Source organism: Paramisgurnus dabryanus, chromosome 3 (genome assembly GCF_030506205.2).
Source record: "Paramisgurnus dabryanus chromosome 3, PD_genome_1.1, whole genome shotgun sequence".
Taxonomy (NCBI): Eukaryota; Metazoa; Chordata; class Actinopteri; order Cypriniformes; family Cobitidae; genus Paramisgurnus; species Paramisgurnus dabryanus.
In genome coordinates, this window is record NC_133339.1 from 43,393,968 (window position 1) to 43,418,035 (window position 24,068).

At 34.0% G+C, this 24,068-nt stretch overlaps 2 protein-coding genes across 5 annotated transcripts; both read left to right on the forward strand.

Annotated features, from left to right (window-relative positions):
* The first annotated feature begins 696 nt into the window (after window positions 1–696).
* Window positions 697–7,198, forward strand: LOC135744881 (immunoglobulin lambda-1 light chain-like). Of its 4 annotated transcripts, none has more exons than XM_065263261.2 (4): window positions 697–737; window positions 822–1,141; window positions 6,095–6,128; window positions 6,713–7,198. In XM_065263261.2, the coding sequence occupies exons 1-4, from the start codon at window positions 698–700 to the stop codon at window positions 7,030–7,032; spliced, it is 714 nt and encodes a 237-aa protein (XP_065119333.1). In that variant the 5' UTR covers window position 697; the 3' UTR covers window positions 7,033–7,198. The 4 variants fall into 4 exon arrangements, 1 of the variants encoding a protein (XP_065119333.1); XR_012336380.1 differs by lacking the exons at window positions 697–737; window positions 822–1,141 and adding exons at window positions 4,871–5,011; window positions 5,088–5,274 and having other exon boundaries at window positions 6,046–6,128; window positions 6,713–6,852; XR_012336381.1 differs by lacking the exons at window positions 697–737; window positions 822–1,141 and adding exons at window positions 4,883–5,011; window positions 5,088–5,202 and having other exon boundaries at window positions 6,046–6,128; window positions 6,713–6,852.
* Window positions 7,199–16,787: 9,589 nt separating this feature from the next.
* LOC135744817 (immunoglobulin lambda-1 light chain-like) lies at window positions 16,788–19,451 on the forward strand. The gene is made up of 4 exons (XM_073813719.1): window positions 16,788–16,869; window positions 16,946–17,242; window positions 17,824–17,877; window positions 18,689–19,451. Exons 1-4 carry the CDS (start codon window positions 16,788–16,790, stop codon window positions 19,006–19,008), a joined length of 753 nt encoding a protein of 250 aa, XP_073669820.1. The 3' UTR covers window positions 19,009–19,451.
* The last annotated feature ends 4,617 nt before the right edge of the window (window positions 19,452–24,068 follow it).

Consider the following 24,068-nt stretch of genomic DNA (forward strand, 5'->3'; position numbering starts at 1 on the left):
ATCATCTGCTCATCTTTACACAAAACAAATCACAAGATGATCAGAATATTCTTTACTTTCTTCATTCTTCTCACCTGTGAGTTTCTCAGATCAAGCGTGTCTTCAGTTTGAGATCTATGAGATCTTTCACTTCAATCAAATTCAGTGATGTGTGAAGATTTTCTTCAGGACAGAAACTTCTGTAGTGACACACAGGAAACATCTGCTGTTATAACATTCATTTACTTCAGCTCTATGTAAATCATCACATCTCTTTATTTTATTTGTTTATCTCTTCAGTGGATGTTCACTCAAGCAGACTTTTATTTTCAGGTTTGACTGAAGTTTTAAAGAAATATATAAAAAAAAAATAAAAAAAAAATGGCATAAAGTGAATGACTGGTGACAGACAACAAAAACAAATTTAAAATCTCTCTAACAAATAATAAATAATAAACACAAAAGTGACAAATAAGAGAGTGAGATGACTCAAAGTGGGTTAACGGTCATCATAAATATTTATTTTTACAGTATTTAATAATGTCAGAGTGAAGAGTTTATATATGAACTAGTGTGATAGTCTCTCACTCACTGATTCTTAACCTGATGTTGAATAATGATGATGATGATGATGTTTGGTGAAGCTCCTCCCTCTTCATCCTCCTCAGTGTCTTATAGCTCCTCTCTCATCTCTCTCCTCACATCACACACTGACATCATGCTGATCATCTTCATCATCTTCATCATCACACCATCATGTAAGATACATCAGATGAACATTTAATATCATCAGAAACAGATGTGAGTTATTGTGTATCATTAAATGTGTTTTTATTCATCAGGTGTGGGTGGAGTGACTGTAGTGACCCAGACTCCAGAGCTCACAGTGAATACAGGAAATAAAGTCACAATCAACTGTAATCTGGGATCTGTTGATAATTATGCTGGATGGTATAAACAGATTTCAGGAGGAGTTCCTCAGTATGTGTTAAGACATTATCATGGCTGGAGCTCACCTAGTTATGGATCTGGTTTCTCTGCTCCTAAATTCACATCAACACATTCATCTAAATCAGATTATAGTTTGATCATCAATAATGTAGATGTGAGAGATTCAGCTGTGTATTATTGTCACACATGGGACGGCTTTGCTCAGGAGCACGTATCACAGTGATTCACATCATGACAAAAACCTCCTCACTGTTCACAGTCACTTCTGCTTTCATATAAACAGAATGAAGGACATGAACACATTTATGACAATCTGACAGTAAATGATGTCTTGTTTCTTTATGAATGTTCACAGTAATTACAAACTGACCATTCAGTGATCAGTCAGATTGATAATAAAATAATCAAATTAATTCAAGAAGAGTTTATTATTATACAGTCAAACTAAAACACTTGCAGTGATAAACAAACACTGTATATATTTCTGCTTGTGTATAAAGTTGTATGTTTGTCATGATATTTAATCATTGAAAGAGCTGTAATGAGTTTCAGTTTAGTGTCATCATTTTGATTTATTTTTACATTTGTTGAGTTATTCACAAGATTAATGAATTAAAATACAACCTAAAACGAAATGCATAAATGTAAGATTTCTCTGCTTTAACACTGTAAAACTAATTTTTACATATAATGGCAGTGTAATAAGAGCGTTGCTGGAAGAGTTTAGGTTTAGAGTTTTAAATGATGACAATAACTATCTACTAACAAAGATAGTTCATATGTCTGCATTCTGTTTTTAATTTTAATATCAGACTGTCTTTGTCAAAACCTACAAGTACCACAAGCGTGATAATAGATGAACTGAAAACCCAAACAGTCCCTTATGTTAGTCTTAAAGAGCTCCTATGGTTTGATTCATGATTTTACATTTTCTTTGGTGTTTAAGTGTGTAACGATGACGCAAGTTATCGTCTCCAACGTGAATCTCCTTTCTTGGACAGAAGCGGACAATCCATGTGCCATGAGTAAAAGTCCTCCCCAGTATTTTGTTCCAATCACCTGGATTAGCACAGTTTTTCAGCAGGAGGTGACCTCCTGGCTCGTTGGTGTTTTAAGCCCTCAAGGAAGACTTCAAGGCCGCGCTGCCTGGAAGGCACTCCACGTGCCCCGAGCGTTTCAGCCAATCACAGCACTGGTGCAAGATATCGAGCCTTCCACCAGCTTCTGGCAGTTCGAGCTCACCGTTGGTCAGGTGAGTAGCGCAGATATGTTAAGATAGGAATGTGACTGTATTTGAATTTAGCTTGAAATGTTTCGAGGGTTTAAGTGACGTGTTTCCAAATGTCTGTGGCACGACATGCTTTTTCGTGCGAATTTCACATATTGTTTACTCAAGTGTTTTTCCTATTTTCTTACCATTGTCGCTTGGGATTTGGGTTAGAACAACTTTCTGTTACAGAATATTACATCCTCACCCTAACCCAATTATAAACCCAACCACAACCGAAAACAGTTTATAATTCTGACAAATAAACATAAACCAATGCTTAAAATAATATCCACATTTATGCCAACCCCCACTTTATCCTCGCACGAAAACAGCAGAAAAAAGAGAGGAAAACCACAAATCTAACCCCAATCCTTAGCGACAAGGGTTTGAAAAAATTAAAACCAATTGCGTAACCGATACGTGAAACTGGCACAAAAAGAAAGTCGTGCCACAGACACGTGAAGACGTGCAAAAACGTCACTTAAACGCTCAAAATTTTTTGAGTTGAATTCAAAAAGAGTCACATTCCTATCTTACCATATCTGCACTTCTCACCTGACCAACGGTGAGCCCGAACTGCCAGAAGCTGGCGGAAGGCTCGATATCTAGCACCAGTGCTGTGATTGGCTGAAATGCTCGGGGCACAGGGAGTGCCTTCCAGGCAGTGCTGCCTTGAAGGCTTTGTTGAGGGCTTAAAACACCACCGAGTCAGGAGATCACCTCCTGCTGAAAAACTGTGCTAATTAGCAAATCCAGGTGATTGGAACAAAATACTGGAGAGGACTTTTACTCATGGCACATGGATTGTCCGCCTCTGTTCTTGGAATACAACAAACACACGGATTGTAGGCAACAGTTTACCAGCTAACAGAAAAAAGTTCTAAGAATGTTCCCTGAAAGTTTCCAATGTTTCCAAAAACGTTCTGCCAACAGAAAAAGTGTCCAGTTTTCTTGACGTTCTAAGAACGAAGTTTCTGTGTTGACTGAACGTTAGAGGAATGTTACATTTTACCATTTTTAAACGTTATGACAATGTCATGTTTTAATGTTCACACAATGTTTAAAACAACAGCTGTTTATTATATTGACTTGTTTAATTGTTATGTAAATGATAGAGAAACATTGCATTTTATTTTTTTATAAAACATTATTTCTGAATGTTCAGTAAATATATTGCTGTAGAAAACACAATTCACTTATTAGGTTTAGATGTTGATGCTTTGTTTCTTTTCAAGTCACAATTATTGTGATTAGTGTTTGTTTTAGTTGGACTCTTGACCCTTGACATCGAAAGCTTGAGTCCTGAATGGTCTGGGGGAAGGATTATAGTGTCTCTGATCCAATACCCACAGTAGATGGCGGTAATGCTCTTTTAAGAATGCGAGCCGCCAATAAGCTCAAAGAAGAAGAAGAAGAAGAAGAAGAAGAAGAAGAAGACTTTTTGCTTTCTTCCCTGGTTGTGTTAAATTTGTGTTAATACACCACATTTGTTATGAACTTGTAAAGTTAACAGTTTACTTCTGTGGTGTTTGGTATATAATGGTAAAGTTCATCATCTAGTTAATTTACTAATCAAAAGTTTATTTTCTGTCAATAATGTATATGAGATCCAGCACTTTCACAGCAGTTTGTTATCAAGGAGTTTTAGAAACTTTGGACAAAAATGTCCGCTGTATAATTGGGACGCACAAACATCAAGAATCAGAGTATGAATCTCAACCATGGTCACAAATAAAATTATAAAAAAACATTATTTATCCATGCTGCAGTGCATGCTGGGAGTCCTGAATGAGATTTGTAATTTGTTAATACCCAGCATGCATTGCAGCATGAAGTTTTTTATTTAATTGTCACCATGGTTGAGGTTCATACTCTGATTCTTGATGTTTATGCTTCCCAATTACACAGCAGATATTTTTTGTCTTTGCAAACATTATTGTGTTGTTGCTGTTTGTTGGCTTGTGGGTTAAAATATCTTGCACCCAACCACTGCAAAAGTGTACACACTTGCTGTATTCTAAATAATTGATGAAGTTTGGGTACTGTACGTCAGAGAAGAAAGTTTTCAGGGTCTCTTAGCCATTCTTTGGCTGGCAACTCGTCTGGGTCGATGCCGTTTATTGTCTTTATTTTATCTAAATATTATCCATTGGAAACAGTATTCAGTATGTCGTGAAAAGCACCTCGCTTTTGCTTACTCCATATTTACCTTCCTGTATGTCCTTATTTAACACAGCTTTGGTCAGACCAAACAAACTCCAGTACAGATCAAAATAGCGTATGGTCCTTCCAAATGGCACTGGTGCCCCTGCATGCACTGTGGCGTGACGTTGCTTAAAACTCGCTATACATAACTATATATATTTTCAGTGGTATATAAAGACCTTACATAATGAACGGTTATGTTTTTATTACTTTAGAAGCTGTTTTGTCTTGATACACTGCTGGTCCTCTTACATAGAAGTTGCCATTTTGCACCGCCATGTTTCTACAGCAGCCCCTAAACGGAGCTCTAGAGAGTTTTTATCACTATGTTGTCTCAGACGATGACATGTTTGTCCGATTTGATTTTACATAACATTTATTTAAAGATTGATTTTTGCAGGCAGACTGATGAAACTCTTTTACTCTCTAGCAGGAAGTGAAGCTGATTGGCTGAATTTTAATGAACTTCCTTCTTTCAGAGTTTCTCTTCTTCAAAATCTCTATATGAGAATGAAATTGTCTTCATGTCTTCACTAAACTCAAACAGCTTCACAAACACAGACAAGATGCTGATAATATTCATCAATCTCTTCACTCTTCTCTCATGTAAGTTACACATTTCACTCTTAACATATTGATGTCATGGACATGAAATGAAGGATTTTCTCATTTGTTATTTCAGGTGTCAGTTCAGCTAAAGTTGTCACACAAAAACCCTCAGTACTGACAGAAGAAAAAGGAAAATCTGTCACTATGGACTGTAATATAGGAAAATATGATGGCAACTATGTTCCTTGGTATAAACAGCTTCCAAATGCAGCTCCTCAGTTTGTGTTGCTTTCCGATCCATCTGATGGCTCTCCTGCTGAGTATGGTGCCAGTTTTTCATCAAGCCGTTTCACATCTAAAAAAATTTCAGATCTTGAGTATCAGCTGATCATCAATAATGTAGATGTGAGAGATTCAGCTGTGTATTACTGTTACAACTGGGATGACTCTGCTCGTGAGGACGTATCACAGTGATTCACATCATGACAAAAACTTCCTCACTGATCACAGTCACTTCTGAGAGCTGACTGACATTATTATTACTGTTTAAAACCCTATTATTAAAAATATGTGGCAGTAACTGACTGAAGAAATTATTGAAACACAAATCATATCATAATAATTAAAAAAGTAAAACGACCTAAAATTAAAATCCCTGTATATAAGTTACTCTAAACTCACTGTTATAATAAACTCACTGAAGACGTTTACTGATATTTAATATTTGACAGAACACCGAGTTAAAATGTATCCATGCTGGGTGGTTTTTTCCCAAATGCTGGGTTATTATAACCCATGGCTGCATTACAACAACCCAACATTGGGAAATTTTTAACCCAGCATGCGTTGTGTCCAATATTTACCCAGCATGACTAATTAATAAAAATAACACAGGCAGTTTTAAAGTGTGGATTATAAATAATGTGAACAGGTTTGTTGTGTAGTTTAATATATCAATCTTCTTCAGCACATCAGTTTCAAGTTTTAATGATTATTAAACAAGTGTTTAAATCATTTCAAAATATAAACTAAAGGAGACAGAGATGAGTTGAAGTTGAGTGACTGTTTCACTTCTGTTTGTATCACATCAGAGACTGAGGAGGTTTTTGTACGACTGAAGATCTGAAATCTATCACTGTGGTATTCGGACAAGGAACAAAACTCATTGTGACCGGTAAGTCATCTTTCTACTCGTATACAAGCTGTTTTTATATTTTAAATGTATGTAGAGATATTATAAAATAAAATAAATGATAATTGGGGCAATTCATATTTAAAGAAACATTTTACTGCTTAATCAACACTTAGAAAGGCTTCATGTGAATTTTTACCTGGATTAATTCTTTGTGTACTTTCAGTTTTTTTTTTATTATAAATTATCCAGTATTTATGTATTTTTGTAACTTAAAAGATGTTTTTAACAGCACACAATTTGATCTGCTCTACATTTACAGGAGTGATAGTTAATGTTTTGTTCGATTGAATCACGTGTTAAACATTAATGTTTATGACAAAAATGATGGACACATTGTATATATGATTGCATTAATTTACAGTTGTTCAGTTCTCTAAAAATAAACCTTTACAAAAAAAATTAATCTCTTTAAATAAGTCCTACACTAATAATACATGTGAATGGGATTTTGGAATGGGATTGATTTACATAAATGAACTCTGTGTAAAATATAAAATGTTAAAAACTTTAAACACATGTTTATGATAAAGTCCATTTATTTCTTCATGATTTGTGTTGTGTAGATTCAGGTGTTTCTCCTCCTGTTGTGAAGATTTTGCCTCCATCCAGTGAAGATGTGAGCTCCAGTAAAGTGACTCTGGTGTGTTTGATCAATGACATGTCTGTGGGATTTGCTGATGTGAGTTGGTTTGTGAATGGAAACTCAGTTACTGATGGCATCTTCACCGGATCTGCCGAACAGCAGCCGAATGAGAAATTCAAGTTGAGCAGTTATTTAACCATTGAGAGATCAGAGTGGGAGAAAGACAAAGATCTCACATGTAAAGTGACTTCTGCTGGAAAGATCACAAACACAAAGATCAAGAAATCTCAGTGCAATTAATAAATGCAAAGATTATTGTGTGCTAATTGTTTGTTTTTATGAAAGCATGTGTTAATAGAAACAATTGAATGTTTAACTATGAGATTGAATTTCTGCAAACATTTCTGCTTTTCATTTTATTGTAATTTGATTTCAATCCTTAATAAATTTGAATAAACTTCATAATAATCAAACCGTTTACTTATTGATTTATGGGGAAACTAATAAAATTTAGAAATATGTATTAGTTAATAATTTAAACCTAAAAGAAAGAAATGATTCTATGAAAGAAACTTTCTTTAGTTTGTATACAGAGTACAGCATCTATATCATTAATTTATTGATTATTTGTTTTTTATATTTTAAACTATAATGTTTCTGAAAATAAAGATAAATAAGAGAAGAGTAAACTGTAGTTAACAGAACTACATGTAAATTTGAGATTCACATGAAGTCTCATGTTTAGAAAAATAAACTATAAAGAGTTCATGAAAGATGTTTAATTCACTGAATTATTTAAAAAAGAAGTTAAGTTACAATGAAAACATCATGAAAAAGCTTTGAGTGTAAATATGTTGAATATTATTGAGAATAAAGATGAATAAAGTCATTAAAGTTCATCAGGCAATGTTGAAGTTTCTCTTCTTGCAGATTCAGTGAAGTGTGGAGATTTTTTGAAGAAGTTTTGCTCTGACACACAGGAAACACCTGCTGTTATAACACTCATTTATTTTAACTCTATGGGGTGGTTTCCCAGACAGGGTTTAGATTAATACGTAATAATTAATAAATAAGTAATTTTTACAAACAAACCTTACAAAAACAACACAGGTGTGCATCCTGAGACAAAACAATGGCACTGATATATGTCAAGAGATGTCAGAATAAGGTGTTTTTAAATTAAGGCAACTCAAACATGCAGTTTAGACTGGGACTAGCAGCCCACATAGCAATTTTGTTCCGGCCCAGCTCTGGCCCACACAACCAATTTTCCTCGGCCAACATACAACGAAGAATAACGGCCCTACGTGGCCCAGTTCTGGATTACAGACAATAGCCCATACCTGGCCCAGACCTGGGCCAGAACAGTAGCTGCAAACAAGCCTACGATGGCCCTTTTTCTGGGCATAGCCTTAGGGCACCATGCAGGTTTGCTCACTGGCGAAACGTTGGCCCCTTAGCGCTGGCCCTGCATCCCCAGGAGGCCCTTATACAGCAAAATCCCCAGAGTTAAATAATTACTGCTGGATGTATATATTGTCCCAATCTTACAGAGTGTTAAAAAGTAACACTGAAGCAAAATTAAAAGCTCTGTTATCCTCTCTCTCACCATCTCTGTCTGAAACCTAAAATTGCATTTACCATCTTATTTGTAGAGTCACTTTCTTAACTTAGGTTTAGATTTTGTTTCATTTGAAGTCACCATTATTGTGATTAGTTTTTGTTTTAGTTGGACTCTTGACCCTTGACTCTTTCCTTCTTCAGTCTTTTGATCGCGATGACTTTGTGTGTTTAAGAAATCTTTGTTACGGCATAGAACAGACTATAGAGCAATTCTGTGATGGTGGTTAATACTGTACATGAAGTCTAGACATCATCATCTAGAAAACTTACGTATTAATTAAGTGTTATAACACAACTGTTAATCCAGATAAAGAAATCTAGCGGCGTCAGTTTGTGTTGAAAAGTGGTGGGGACAAAAGATCAGATGAGAAAACATTACAGCAAAAATATTAAATAACGGCGCATCAAAAATGGGCATAACTCTGGCATAAATGGGCTCAACAACGTCGACTGTACACAAGTAACAGTCCCTGCAACACCAGCTCAACCGAACAGTGCCAAAGCACCATACTGTAGAAAACAGCAGCACGTTAAGGCAATGATTACAATGAAATTCATTACATATGTAAAAGAAAACACACCATAAGCACACAATGCAACATATCTGACCCTGGACCACAAAACCAGTCGTACACTGCAAAAAATGATTTTCAAGAAAAAAAATTCTTAGTATTTTTGTCTTTTTCCAGAAGAAATATCTAAAAATATCTTAAATTAAAGGTATTGCGGAGCATTTTCTTTTTCTGGGTGGATCATCAAGACTATTGGTCCTCCTAGTTGTCAATCAGGAGTGTTGAGCAATTGCATTTTTTTAAAATGTGGAGAAGGCAGTTCTTTTCTAAAATTCGAGAAAATCCTCCACTACTTTAAGATTGATGAGCAAAATGACCTAAGAAAATAGGTCTAGTTTTTAGACCAAAAATACCAAATGTAAGTGATTTTGTGCATAAAGCAAGCAAAAAAAATCTGCCAATGCGGTAAGCAAAAAAATCTTGAACATTTTTCTTAAACAATAAATTCAAGAGAAAAATGCTTACCCCATTGGCAGATTTGTTTGCTAGTTTTATGCACAAAATCACTTCATTTGATATTTATGGTCTTAAAACTAGATTTTTGGTCATCAAGAAAAAGCTTCTTAATTTAAGAATTTTTTGATATTTTTCCTGAAAACAAGACAAAAATACTAATAATTTTTTTCTTGAAAATCTGACTTTCTTTCTTAGTATTTTTGTCTTGTTTTTAGTAGAAATATCTAGAAATTCTTGTTATGCAGGTGGTAAAATATATCAAAACGAGCTATGATGCTATTTACAAAGTAAAAGTCTTCATCTTCTACTTCCGGTTATTGTTGGACTTCAGTGGTGCATTACTGCCATCTAATGTATTACAGCATTACTGCAGTTTATATACAAGCAGTTTATATACACGGGGTTAGCTGACACACTTTAAAGAATATTTGAAATTTCCTTACTGTTATTGATCAGGAAACGTTACATAACTATAGGCTTTACAACAAATGTAAATAATAAACCAATGAAAATCAAAACATTTTATGACACATTTAAAAGATAATGGAAACATTTGTTTTCGTATCAACACATATGAAAAACCTTTTTAGCTCATAAATATACTAACCCAGCTGATAATACCTTGAACAGATAGGAAATATAATTAAATACTTACGGATTTCAGCTGGTTCCTTGTCTTGGTACTTCCTACTTTTTTACTGTTTCATTCAACTTTATTGCACATAGCTTTACTTATGGACTTTAATGTTGTGAATTCATTATATTTGTGGATTTCTTGAGTTAATACTGATGTGTGGTGAAAATTTTATGTGAATAACCTCATTGGAAATATATGTACTGAAATTGACACGTTCAATACTGATTTTGCCCACTGTATAAACCAATGCCAAACATTTAAAAAAAACTGAAAACTCCTGATGTGTGTAGATGACAAAGATAAAAGGATTTCTGTGACTTAAATAATCATTTGTGATTAAACAGTTAAATGTCATGCTTTCATTTGCTGTTAGTATCTTTATTAGTAAGTTAATGATCGTAATGATTTACTGATTATAATTATTGTGTTTATACTCTTATTGAACATTTCATATAAAGGATCTTGTTTAAGTCAAATCTTCATCACATCTTGAATCTCATGTGTCTACAGTACATTGTGATGATGTGTTTGGGTCTTATAGTGTTTTGTGTTTTTAGCTCCTCTCTCCAGATCTCTTGAGTCTGTCTGATCATTTCAGCATTATTAGTTTAAGGGATTAGCTTAATCCAGGACTAGGCCTTAGTTTAATTAGGAAATATAACTAGTTTTACCAAACATGCCTTACTAAAAACATTACCTGTGTGCATTTTGAGGCAAAACAATGGGCCCTGATGTATTTTAAGATAATTCAGTGCAAGTTGTTTTCAGTTTGGAAAGCTCTTAAAAATGTTTTAGTCTAGGACTAGTCTAATCCCCGTCAGTGTTTCTCAACCGGGGGGCCGGGGCCCACAGGAATCCTCAACAGGTTCCAAAGGGGCCTTGAGATGCCTTACTCAAAATAAGACAAAAAAGCATTAAAGCTGTTGTTGGTAAGATATATTTGATCATATTCACTGAAACCGACACTATGCTCCGATAGAACAACATAAATTAGACAAAAATCCACCGCTCCCGGTCAATCTGGTCCAATCAGTGCAGGCCGGTTCATCTGGTCCAATCAGCGCAGGGCTGTGTAAAACCTGCCTGTCAATCACAGTTCCTGCACGCGCCACATGTCCCCCCCATGTGCGTTACAATATCACATGCATCCGCCTGAAGTTCACGGGTGTTTTGAATTGAACGCTGGGTCATGGCGAAGAGAACATTTACTAACAAACTTCAGATTCCTCAGTTAACAACCAGAGAACAACCAATGAAAGAAGGAAACAAAGATAGAAAGCGACCGTGCCAGATATAAAACTAGGATCAATATCGGACCGTCATTTGAAAGGTGGAGGAATCTACGAGATTTTAAAGGGTTCAAGTTGGATGCAGAGCTTGCCATATTTCTTCTTGGCAGGTAATTGTGCTTTATCAACCATTGATTGTATTTCTGAGTGTTATGTAAGTAATCTAAGTATTCTTGCTAAGTATGCGTTCACAAAAATACTGGTGCACAAGCGCTGACAAGAATGAGCTTTAAGGAAGGTTGCTCGGTGGAAGTGTGGGAGGGGCATGAAAAATGTAAACATTTGAAATCATCCCAATCCTCTGGAGCTGCCTACTGCGCTTTAAAATGAGACAAAGCAACCAAAAAAATCTAAATATTTCTTATTGTTTTGCTTCTACCCATACACTCTAGAATATTTTATAAAACGATTGATTTGATGTGCCCATGAGCTGTAAAAACCTGGTTGTGCATTCCGTTGTTTGTCATGGATGCAGGGTGCCCCCATCCAAATGCCAACCTGGTCATCTGCCCATGTCACCCATATATAAATCCACCTATGCATGCTTGTGAAGAGTGATCAACTAGTTTTTCAGTTTTTCAAGTAGTCACAGTATTTGATTGCAGGCTGGAGCCCTTGGTGCCCCCCGATTAGCTGGTGCCCCCTATTGTCTGGTACCCCAGGTCACTCGCCCAATCTCGTTTACTGATTATCCGGCCCTGGATGTTTCCATTTGGTGATATGTTGCTGAGAGGTTCATATAGTTTTCACCCTGAAAATTGCTCTCAGTGTGCAACGAACCAAAATAAAACTGCATAATGATTTTTACTTTTAGCCTTTAACTGTGTTTCTCAAAAGCATCATAAATCAAATGACCTTACTCACGTTATACTGCAAAAAAAAAAAAAATATATATATAATAATAATAATAATCCACAGGTTTAGATAATTTTAGGTCATTTTTTTCACTTCTAAAAACACAACACAATTCAACACCTAATTAAAAAATACAAGTATACAAAAAAAAAAAAAAATGTATGCGGTAAACAATGTATAGGACATTTATAATAATATAATATTGGGGGAAAATCACAGACTTCACTAAAGGTTTTTGGGCAGCCGAACACTGCTGTCGTTTTAACGACAATCAATGTGGAAGCGTTGATGTGCTTTGGTTGCTATAATACAAACATTATATTGTCGATGAAAACAACTACTGTCTTATAAGTATCTGCTTATGCAGATCATTTGTTAAATCAATGCGTATTATTGTGGTAACACAGGCTGTTATATAAATGACCATTTACATTAACCTTTATGTTGATGTTCTGAAGTAAAGGTAGGATGTTCTTGTTGGTCGTGTAGTATTGGTTTTGTACGGTGGCCCTGAAGTGCAAACCACAACAACAAATTACTAAACAACAACAACAAATTAAAAAACACCACAACAAATAAAAAAACACTACAACAAATTAAACAACAACAACAAATAAAAAAAACACTACAGCAAATTAAAAACCACTACAGCAAATTCAAAAACACTACAACCAAAATAAAAAACACTACAACAAAATAAAAAACAAATACAAAATAAAAAACACAACAGCAAGTTAAAAAACATTACAGCAAATTAAAAAACACAACTACAAATTAAAAAACACTACAACAAATTTAAAACACAACTACATTAAAAAACACAACTACATTAACCTACTGGAAGAGGTAGGTACCAGTGGGCCATAGACATTATATACGTGGACACCTCTTAGAGTGAGCTGCCTATTGGAGCTGACGTATCGAGCGGCCGCCATCTTGGATGGGTCTCCTTGCATTCATTTCTAATGAGGAATAATCATAACTCCCCTAATTTAATTACTAAAGTACTTTTTACTTAAGTAAAAGTAAAAAAGTAGATGTTTAATGTACTTAAATATTAAATATAAACCAAAAACTTGAAATTATGAAATGTAGTGGAGTAAAAATTATAATAATATGCTTTGGAAGATAAGTTTTCCAAAGAAAAACACTGATAAAATACAGATACTTGCAAATTTACTTTTATGTAGACGGTAAAATACTTAAGTAGTGTCTGCCTCAATATGCTATACTTAAAGAGCATAATACAAAGTATTTTAGCATGAAAGCAGTATTTTTCAATGTGTGACAGCGTCCTGTATCATAACTAAATCTCTCCCGCTTATAACAGCTCAAACCGTGTGAAAATCCGGTAAAAATTAGGGCAGTTATGATTATTCCTCATTAGAAATGAATGCAAGGGAGCGCACTGGAGACCCATCCAAGATGGCGGCCGCGCGATACGTCAGCTCCAATAGGCAGCTCACTCTAAGAGGTGTCTACGTATATAATGTCTATGGCCCACTGGTACCTACCTCTTCCGGTAGGTTAATGTAGTTGTGTTTTTTAATTTGTAGTTGTGTTTTTTCAATTTTTGTAGTGTTTTTTATTTTGTAGTTGTTTTTTATTTTGTTGTAGTGTTTTTTAATTTGTTGTAGTGTTTTTTTTTACTTGCTGTTGTGATTTTTATTTTATGTTTTTTATTTTGTATTAGTCTTTTTAAATTTGTAGTTGTGTTTTTAATTTGTTGTAGTGTTTTTTAATTTGTAGTTGTGTTTTTTAATTTGCTGTAGTGTTTTTTTAACTTGCTGTTGTGTTTTTATTTTGTACTTGTTTTTTATTTTGTTGTAGTGTTTTTTAATTTGCTGTAGTGGTTTTTAATTTGCTGTAGTGTTTTTATTTGTTGTTGTTTTTTAATTTGTTGTAGTGGTTTTTAATTTGCTGTAGTGTTTTTTAATTTGTTGTTGTTTTTTAATTTGTTGTAGTGTTTTTTTAATTTGTTGTGGTGTTTTTTCATTTGTTGTTGTTGTTTAGTAATTTGTTGTTGTGGTTTGCACTTCAGGGCAACCGTAGTTTTGCCTCTCCTCCATTACCATTGGATGGTAGGATTAAAAGTGACTTTTCCGAGCACCACATTTTGATAAATAAAAATATCCCAACTAACAGAAAAAAGTTCTAAGAACGTTCCCTGAAAGTTTTTAACGTTCCCAAAAACGTTCTGCCAACGTTAAAAGTGTCCAGTTTTCTTGACGTCCTAAGAACGTTTTTGTGTTGTCTCAACGTTAGAGGAATGTTACATTTTACCATTTTTAAACGTTATGACAATGTCATGTTTTAATGTTCACAGTCACACAATGTTTAAAACAACAACTGTTTATTATATTGACTTCTTTGATTGTTATGTAAATGATAGAGAAACATTGCATTTTATTATATTTATTTTTTATATTTATATTATTTTATTATATTTATTATATATTATATATTTATTATATATTATATATCTATTATATGTAAGTTTAGATGTTGATGTTTTGTTTCATTTTAAGTCACCATTATTGTGATTAGTGTTCGTTTTAGTTGGGCTCTTGAGCCTTGTCTTTTGCTTAGTTTTTTCCCTGGTTGTGTTAACTTTTTGTTAATACACCACATTTGTTATGAACATGTTGAGTTAGTAGTGTAATTCTGTGGTGTGGTGGTTGGTACATAATGGTAAAAAAATCATTCCTAATTAATTTACTAATCAAAAGTTTATTTTCTGTCAATAATGTAAATGAGATCCAGCACTTTCAGAGCAGTTTGTCATTAAGGAGTTTAAGAAACTTTGGACAAAAAATATCCGCTGTATAATTGGGACGCACAAACATCAAGAATCAGAGTATGAATCTCAACCATGGTGACAAAGAAAATTGGAAAACAAATCTTTATTTATTTATGCTGCAGTGCATGCTGGGAGTCCTGAATGAGATTTGTAATTTGTTAATACCCAGCATGCATTGCAGCATGAAGTTTTTCATTTAATTGTCACCATGGTTGAGATTCATACTCTGATTCTTGATGTTTGTGCGTCCCAATTAAATAGCGGATATTTCTTGTCCAAAGTTTCTAAAACTCTTTAATGACAAACTGCTGTGAAAGTGCTGGCTCTCATTTACATTATTGACAGAAAATAAACTTTTGATTAGTAAATGAATTAGGAATGATTTTTTACCATTATGTACCAACCACCACACCACAGAATTACACTACTAACTTAACATGTTCATAACAAATGTGGTGTATTAACAAAAAGTTAACACAAGCAGGGAAAAAACTAGCAAGCAAAAGAGAAGGCTCAAGAGCCCAACTAAAACAAACACTAATCACAATAATGGTGACTTAAAATGAAACAAAACATCAACATCTAAACTTACATATAATAGATATATAATATATAATAAATATAATAAAATAATATAAATATAAAAAAATAAATATAATAAAATGCAATGTTTCTCTATCATTTACATAACAATCAAAGAAGTCAATATAATAAACAGTTGTTGTTTTAAACATTGTGTGACTGTGAACATTAAAACATGACATTGTCATAACGTTTAAAAATGGTAAAATGTAACATTCCTCTAACGTTGAGACAACACAAAAACGTTCTTAGAACGTCAAGAAAACTGGACACTTTTAACGTTGGCAGAACGTTTTTGGGAACGTTAAAAACTTTCAGGGAACGTTCTTAGAACTTTTTTCTGTTAGCTGGGATTATGATCAGATTAACAATTGTTTACAAAGTAATGTACATAAATGTATATATTTGTTTTTCGAATATTAATTATTTTGTAAAAATGTTTTTGCCAATGCAGCAAACTCTGTCTGTGTCTAATGCTAAAAGCAGAAGTGACTGCGATCAGTGAGGAGGTTTTTGTCATGATGTGAATCGCTGTGATACCCACTCCTTAGCAGAGTCGTCCCATGTCTGACAGTAATACACAGCTGAATCTCTCACATCTACATTATTGATGATTAAACTATAATCTGATTTGGATGAATGTGTTGATGTGAATTTAGGAGCAGAGTAATCAGATCCATAGGTAGGAGAACTGTTTGGATGATAAAAATATAAGACAAAGTGTGGCACAGCTCCATTTGTCTGTTTATACCATCGAGCAGCACTATCAGTAACAGTGTCCAGATTACAGTCCAGTGTTGCCGTCTGTCCTTTATTTACTGTAAGAACTGCAGGATTCTCGGTCACTACAATGACACCACCGACACCTGAAAAGACAAACACAGTTAAAGACTTTAATTACAATGACCTGAAACACATGCAATAATCTCAACATCAGGAGGTTCATACAAATCCAAGCAGTGAAGAGAAGGAAGAGTTTGATGAGCATGTTTGTAGATGCAGACCGGTCTGTTCTCATGATGAGAGATCAGTGAGAGATTATACACTAGATTGAGTTTGTGGGAGGAGCAGCATTTGATATTTTACATAACATTTATTTGAAGATTGATGTTTGCAGGCAGACTGATGAAACTCTTTTGCTCTCTAGCAGGAAGTGAAGCTGATTGGCTGAATTTGAATGAACTTCCTTCTTTCAGAGTTTCTCTTCTTCAAAATCTCTATATGAGAATGAAATTGTCTTCATGTCTTCACTAAACTCAAACAGCTTCACAGACACAGACAAGATGCTGATAATATTCATCAATCTCTTCACTCTTCTCTCATGTAAGTTACACATTTCACTCTTAACATATTGATGTCATGGACATGAAATGAAGGATTTTTTCATTTGTTATTTCAGGTGTCAGTTCAGCTAAAGTTGTCACACAAAAACCCTCAGTACTGATAGAAGAAAAAGGAAAATCTGTGACTATGGACTGTAATATAGGAACATATCAGGGCTATTATGTTTCTTGGCATAAACAGCTTCCAAATGCAGCTCCTCAGTATGTGTTGAGACACCATCCTTCTGAAAGCTCTCCTAATGAGTATGGTGCCAGTTTTTCATCCAGCCATTTCACATCTAAAAAAATGTCAGATCTTGACTATCAGCTGATCATCAATAATGTAGATGTGAGAGATTCAGCTGTGTATTACTGTGCAACATGGGACAGCTCTGTTAATGAATACGTATCACAGTGATTCACATCATGACAAAAACCTCCTCACTGTTCACAGTCACTTCTGAGAGCTGACTGTCATTATTATTACTGTTCAAAACACATGATTAAAATATTATTGAGAAAGTATCAGTATAATTTAATATGTTTTATTATATATAAATATAATTTGTTTTACTTTTTATATTGCAGATGATTATTTAACAACAGGCTATTATTGGAAATATGTGAAGGTTGACTGGAAAAAAAATGAAACTCAAATCATAATATAAAAAGTCAAATCATGACTTCAAATCCAAATCACTGTTTCTTTACAAAGTTACTTTTCATTTACTGTATAATAAACTCACTGAAGTGCTGATGTGACTCTGGATTATAAATAATGTAAATAATGTCAACAGTTTGTGTTGAGTTTCAATGATTATAAAACAAGTGTTTAAATCACAAGTATGTTAAAATAATATTAAATAACTAAAGGAGACAGAGATGAGTTGAAGTTGAGTGTTTCACTTCTGTTTGTATCACATCAGAGACTGAGGAGGTTTTTGTACGACTGAAGATCTGAAATCTATCACTGTGGTATTCGGACAAGGAACAAAACTCATTGTGACCGGTAAGTCATCTTTCTACTCACATACTAAGCTGTGTTTATATGTATTTTATAAAGACATTTTCATAAAATAAAAAAATGTATGTATTTATTATTTATGTATTTTGGTGTAATACATTTTAGGAGAAACATTTTACTGCTTATTCAACACTTAGAAAGGTTTCATGTGCATACCTGGATTTATGTTTTATGTACATCCAGTATTTATGTATTTTTGTAACTTTTTTAACAGCACACAAATTTATCTGCTCTACATTTTAGAATACTGTAAAAATTGGCAGCATTTTTGTCAAATCAATACATATTTTATGTTACATTAACTTAAAGTTCAACTTGAATTCATAAATTATGTCAACATTTTAAGCCAGAACTTAAAAAAGTTAGTTGAATTGACTAAGTTGTTTTATGTGCTGCATTTTTTTCAGTGCAGGGATGGTAGTTAATGTTTTGTTCAATTTAATCACCTGTTAAACACTATGATTAATAAAATGATGATTGATTTATTTACAGTTGTTCCAGTTCTCTAGAAATAAATCTTTAGAAAACCAATTAACCTGTTTAAATAAGTCAAGTATAAATTTGGATTGAGACGGATTTACTTAAATTGACGTTTTTTAATTAACTACATTTTGAAGCTTTCAAACGGAGTTATTAAATATTGTTAACAGAATATATCAGTAAATTAATCAATGAAACTTAATCTTTAATCTTGAGAGACTTTAATGTTGTGAAATGTTTAAAAGTTTCAACACTTCTTATTCTGTGATAAAGTGCATTTATTTCTTCATCTTTCTTCATGATTTGTGTTGTGTAGATTCAGGTGTTTCTCCTCCTGTTGTGAAGATTTTGCCTCCATCCAGTGAAGATGTGAGCTCCAGTAAAGTGACTCTGGTGTGTTTGATCAATGACATGTCTGTGGGATTTGCTGATGTGAGTTGGTTTGTGAATGGAAACTCAGTTACTGATGGCGTCTTCACCGGATCTGCTGAACAGCAGCCGAATGAGAAATTCAAGTTGAGCAGTTATTTAACCATTGAGAGATCAGAGTGGGAGAAAGACAAAGATCTGACATGTAAAGTGACTGCTGCTGGAAAGATCACAAACACAAAGATCAAGAAATCTGAATGCAATTAATAAATGCAAAGATTATTGCGTGTTTGTTTTCATAAAAGCATTTATTAATATTTCCTGCAATAAATAATGATTATAGAAACAATTTAATGTTTAAGTATGAGATTTAATTTCTGCAAACATTTCAGCTTTTGATTTTATTGTAATTTTTATTTCGATTCTTAATAAATTTGAATAAACTTCATGATAATCAAACAAACTGTTATTTTAATCTTATTGATTTTGGGGGAAACTGATAAAATTGTGAAATATTAATGACTTAAGCCTAAAAGAAAGAATTAACCATTTCAGTGTGAATATACAGAAATCTCTGTCATTAATATATTGCTTATCTGTTTCTTGCATTTTTAAATGAATGAATAAGAGAAGAGTAAACTGTAGTTAACAGAACTGAATTTCAAATGAAGTCTCATGATCAGAAAATAAACTATAAAGAGTTCATAAAAGATTTTTAATTTATTGAATTATTCAAAAGAAGTTTAGTTACAATGAAAACGTCATGAAAAAGTTTTGGGTGTAAATATCTTGAATATTATTGAGAATAAAGATGAATAAAGTCATTAAAGTTCATCAGGCAGTGTTGAAGTTTCTCTTCTTGTAGATTCAGTGAAGTGTGGAGATTTTTGAAGAAGTTTTGCTCTGACACACAGGAAACATCTGCTGTTATAACACTCATTTATTTTAACCACATGTAAATACTTTATATCATCTATTATCTTTATTATCACTTGATGTTTATCCAACCAGTGAAGATCATTCAGATAAACTTTATTGTTGTTTATGATGTTGTCTTTCCATCATATTCTACATGAAAATACAGAATAATACAATCTAAAGATTTTAATGATCTTAATAAAAGTTTAGATTGATTAATTCATAGCCTATAGTGGATGCAGCTGTATTTTGCATTTATATATTCTGATCATAAATCTGTTATTTTGGTGTTTGTAATTATCAATCATTGTACATAATTAAATAAATGAAATATAACCTGACTTTAATCTATAGTAAACTCAAATGACACACAAGATGTTATGTTAAGATCTCAAGAGACAGTTATGATCCTCACACACTTCAGTCTGTGCGATTCATCTGCTCACTACACATTTATACACTTAGATGTAAACTGTGAAGTTTCTCACTCAAGATGAAAACAAACCGACTCAAACCCACCCAGCTAAAGCTTCACATGACAAACATCTAAACAACATTAAGATTTACAGACCTCTAGCCAACAAGGAGTGAAGGGGTGGGCAGCAGGGTGGGACAGGACAGTGTCATCCCTAATACTCACAGTAACAGGGTGAATGAGTTCAAGGGTGAGGACATGGGTGACAGCTCCACAGTAAAGTCTATAATCCAGCGCTCCTCAGCTTGTGTGTGGACAGACCAGCAGGTATTTGCTCAATGATTGAAGGTTTCTGGTTCTGGTACAGATATTGTGGCTGATTCAGGCTGTGGGACAGACACTGTGGGATGCTTCTGGTCTCTGTTTATTTAATCGTCTGGTTAACTTTAGTGTCCACTTGCCCAAGACAATAAGAAACACCGATTTGTGGCAAATGACTTACCAGTTTCCCGTTGAAGGGGAGATTGTGAGACGGAGATGGGCCTGTTTAAACCGATAGATAACATCACCAAACAGGCACTCACCTGGAATTCTCAAGGGAAAAGAAAACGAGGAAGGCCAAGAAACACCTGGCGCTGTGACCTTGAAGTAGACATCAAAGTGACTGGCCTGTCCTTGGGCGAACTTGTCAGATTAGCACAGAATTGAAAGAGCTGAAGGGAAGTCGTCAAAGGCCTATGCAGGTTCAATGGGCTTAAGTAAGTAACTTTAGTGGCTAAACTGAACTCTGGACAAATACCTCATTAAAACAAATAAAAACACTTTGATTTGAACTAAGGCCATCTACTTGTTGGGAGACATTTATGAGAAGAGCACAGCAAGCGGAGTGATAGAGACTTTGAATTGCAATATTTAAATGTCTTCCTAAAGTAAATGTGATGTTTCCTGACAATATTCTTTAAAATACCAAAGAGGGATGTGAATGACGCTGTTTAATTTAAAATGGTTATTTTATTTCACTGTGTGCAATGTGTTCATCTTAGGTCACACATGCAGTATAGGCCAGTATTATAGGATGCTTTACAAAATATTACGTGATTTCCCAGTTAGAATTTAAAAGTTCTAAGAACGTTCTCTGAAAGTTCCCAATGTTCCCAAAAACATTCTGCCAACGTTAAAAGTGACTAGTTTTTTTTAAGTTCTAAGAACGTTTCTGTGTTGTCTCAACGTTAGAGGAATGTTACATTTTACCATTTTTAAACGTTATGACAATGTCATGTTTTAATGTTCACACAATGTTTGAAACAACAACTGTTTATTATATTGACTTGTTTGACTGTTATGTAAATGATAGAGAAACATTGCATTTGATTATTTTAGAAAACATTATTTCTGAATGTTCAGTAAATATATTGCTGTAGAAAACACAATTCACTTATTAGGTTTAGATGTTGATGTTTTGTTTCATTTTAAGTCACCCTTATTGTGATTAGTGTTTGTTTTAGTTGGACTCTTGACTCTTGACTTTTTGCTTGCTAGTTTTTTCCCTGGTTGTGTTAACTTTGTGTTAATACACCACATTTGTTATGAACATGTAAAGTTAATAGTGTAATTCTGTGGTGCTTGGTACATAATGGTAAAGATCATCACCTAATTAATTTACTAATCAAAAGTTTATTTTCTGTCAAAAATTTAAATGAGATCCAGCACTTTCACAGCAGTTTGTCATTAAGGAGTTTTAGAAACTTTGGACAAAAAATATCCGCTGTACAATTGGGATGCACAAACATCAAGAATCAGACTATGAATATCAACCATGGTGACAAATAAATGAAAAACTTCATGCTGCAATGCATGCTGGGTATTAACAAATTACAAATCTCATTCAGGACTCCCAGCATGCACTGCAGCATGGATAAATAAGGATTTTTTTTACAATTTTATTTGTCACCATGGTTGAGATTCATAGTCTGATTCTTGATGTTTGTGCATCCCAATTTTACAGCGGATATTTTTTGTCCATAGTTTCTAAAACTCCTTAATGGCAAACTGCTGTGAAAGAGCTGGATCTCATTTACCTCATTGACAGAAAATACACTTTTGATTTGTAAATGAATTAGGTGATGATCTTTACCATTATGTACCAACAACCACAGAATTACACTTTTAACTTTGCATGTTCATAACAAATGTGGTGCATTAACACAAAGTTAACACAACCAGGGAAAAAACTAGCAAGTGAAAAGTCAAGAGTCAAGAGTCCAACTAAAACAAACACTAATCACAATAAGGGTGACTTAAAATGAAACAAAACATCAACATCTAAACCTAATAAGTGAATTGTGTTTTCTACAGCAATATATTTACTGAACATTCAGAAATAATGTTTTATAAAATAATAAAATGCAATGTTTCTCTATCATTAACATAACAATCAAACAAGTCAATATAATAAACAGTTGTTGTTTTAAACATTGTGTGAACATTAAAATATGACATTGTCATAACGTTTAAAAATGGTAAAATGTAACATTCCTCTAACGTTCAGACAACACAGAAACGTTTATAGAACTTAAAAAAAACTGGACACTTTTAACGTTGGCAGAATGTTTTTGGGAACATTGGGAACTTTCAGAGAACGTTCTTAGAACTTTTAATTTCTAACTGGGTTGTAATATATGTGAATGTTTTTACATCTGAGAGTGTGGATGGTTGTCTAAGAGCTCATCTTATTGTAAGTGATATATTTTTTTCTTACTTTTAGTTAAATTAAGTGGGTAATATAAGGATCTACTTACGTTATTTTGTCTCTCTTTGTATATTATTCCCACTGCCGTATTTTTTGCCGTAACTTCACACCAGTGAAATAAGAGATTTGAGTGTGCCGTATATTATCAAAATCATTGCAAACCTGACTCAATACTGGATCATCTGTTTATCAGACCTACTGGTTTTATTTAGTTTTTATGGCTTAGCTTTTATCACAACCTTCTGGTTTTGCACGCTGCAAGTTACTCCTAAGGGCCGTTCACACATACAGCGATATGCATTGACACAAGTTGCTGCAGTTGTACTCATGAAAGTTGGTGGTTATCCAATAGAGATGAGTCTTTGGATCACATGTGCCTTGCCAACCAATCATATAATGGCCCTGATGTCTACTGACCTGACTCAACTATTACCAGATACCACAGATTTAATTAGGTATTAAGCACGAGTGATGGGTCGGCTCACATTGGCTTTGTCTCCAGATTTGCCCTGACACACCAAGCTGACGGTTGACCAAGTAGTATGTGAATATAGTTGGTATTCATTACTCAAAATGGGAAACCAGAAGAGCTAGTGAGTGAGCTTATAAAAAATACATAAACAAAGCAACGCTCATAACAGATGGATTTGTCATGACTGTATAAGTTGTAAGTGGCCCTGCTGTTGTCAGCCCTTAAATGAGATATGCAAAAAATAAAATGAGATCCCTCATCCCTTTCATTTTTCTTCTTGTGCACTGGTTGGCTAAGTTGAACAGCCAATCAGAATAATCGGACCCCTATAACCAGACCAATAAAACTGTCAGACAGCTGACCATTGGCTTGGTGTGTACTTACTGTAGCATTACCTGTGATTTCTCAAATAAAACAGCTGTTCTTAATGTTGTATACTCAGTTTATTCAGTCTACCTGTTTTCGTGCTTTTCCTGTATGTTTTCCCTAGAGGAGAGATCTGGCCACAGTGACCATCGGCAATGCATTGTAGGTGTGTCCAGTGATGCAACAAAGTTGAGAGAAGTTGAACTTTATGCAAATGAGCGGCGACACAGCGTAGCGACTACCAGTAGGATTGAAGACACTGGATGTGATTCGTCTTCTGTGAGATATTGTAGTTAAGAACATTAATACAACGACCGGGACAATGACCCGTCTATTAATCGCTGTATGTGTGAACCCCCACTATTACAAGGCAATACAGAAAGACGCAGGACTAAATAAAATGTTTA

Bases quoted from the DNA above. Each gene is read 5' to 3' on its own strand.
- LOC135744817 (XM_073813719.1), top strand. From the start codon at position 16,788: ATGTCTTCACTAAACTCAAACAGCTTCACAGACACAGACAAGATGCTG. The intron at 17,243-17,823 runs GTGCAACATGGG...GTACGACTGAAG, and splicing joins AGATTCAGCTGTGTATTACT to ATCTGAAATCTATCACTGTG. The intron at 17,878-18,688 runs GTAAGTCATCTT...TGTGTTGTGTAG, and splicing joins AACAAAACTCATTGTGACCG to ATTCAGGTGTTTCTCCTCCT.
- LOC135744881 (XM_065263261.2), top strand. From the start codon at position 698: ATGCTGATCATCTTCATCATCTTCATCATCACACCATCAT. The intron at 1,142-6,094 runs GTATCACAGTGA...TCTATCACTGTG, and splicing joins ACGGCTTTGCTCAGGAGCAC to GTATTCGGACAAGGAACAAA. The intron at 6,129-6,712 runs GTAAGTCATCTT...TGTGTTGTGTAG, and splicing joins AACAAAACTCATTGTGACCG to ATTCAGGTGTTTCTCCTCCT.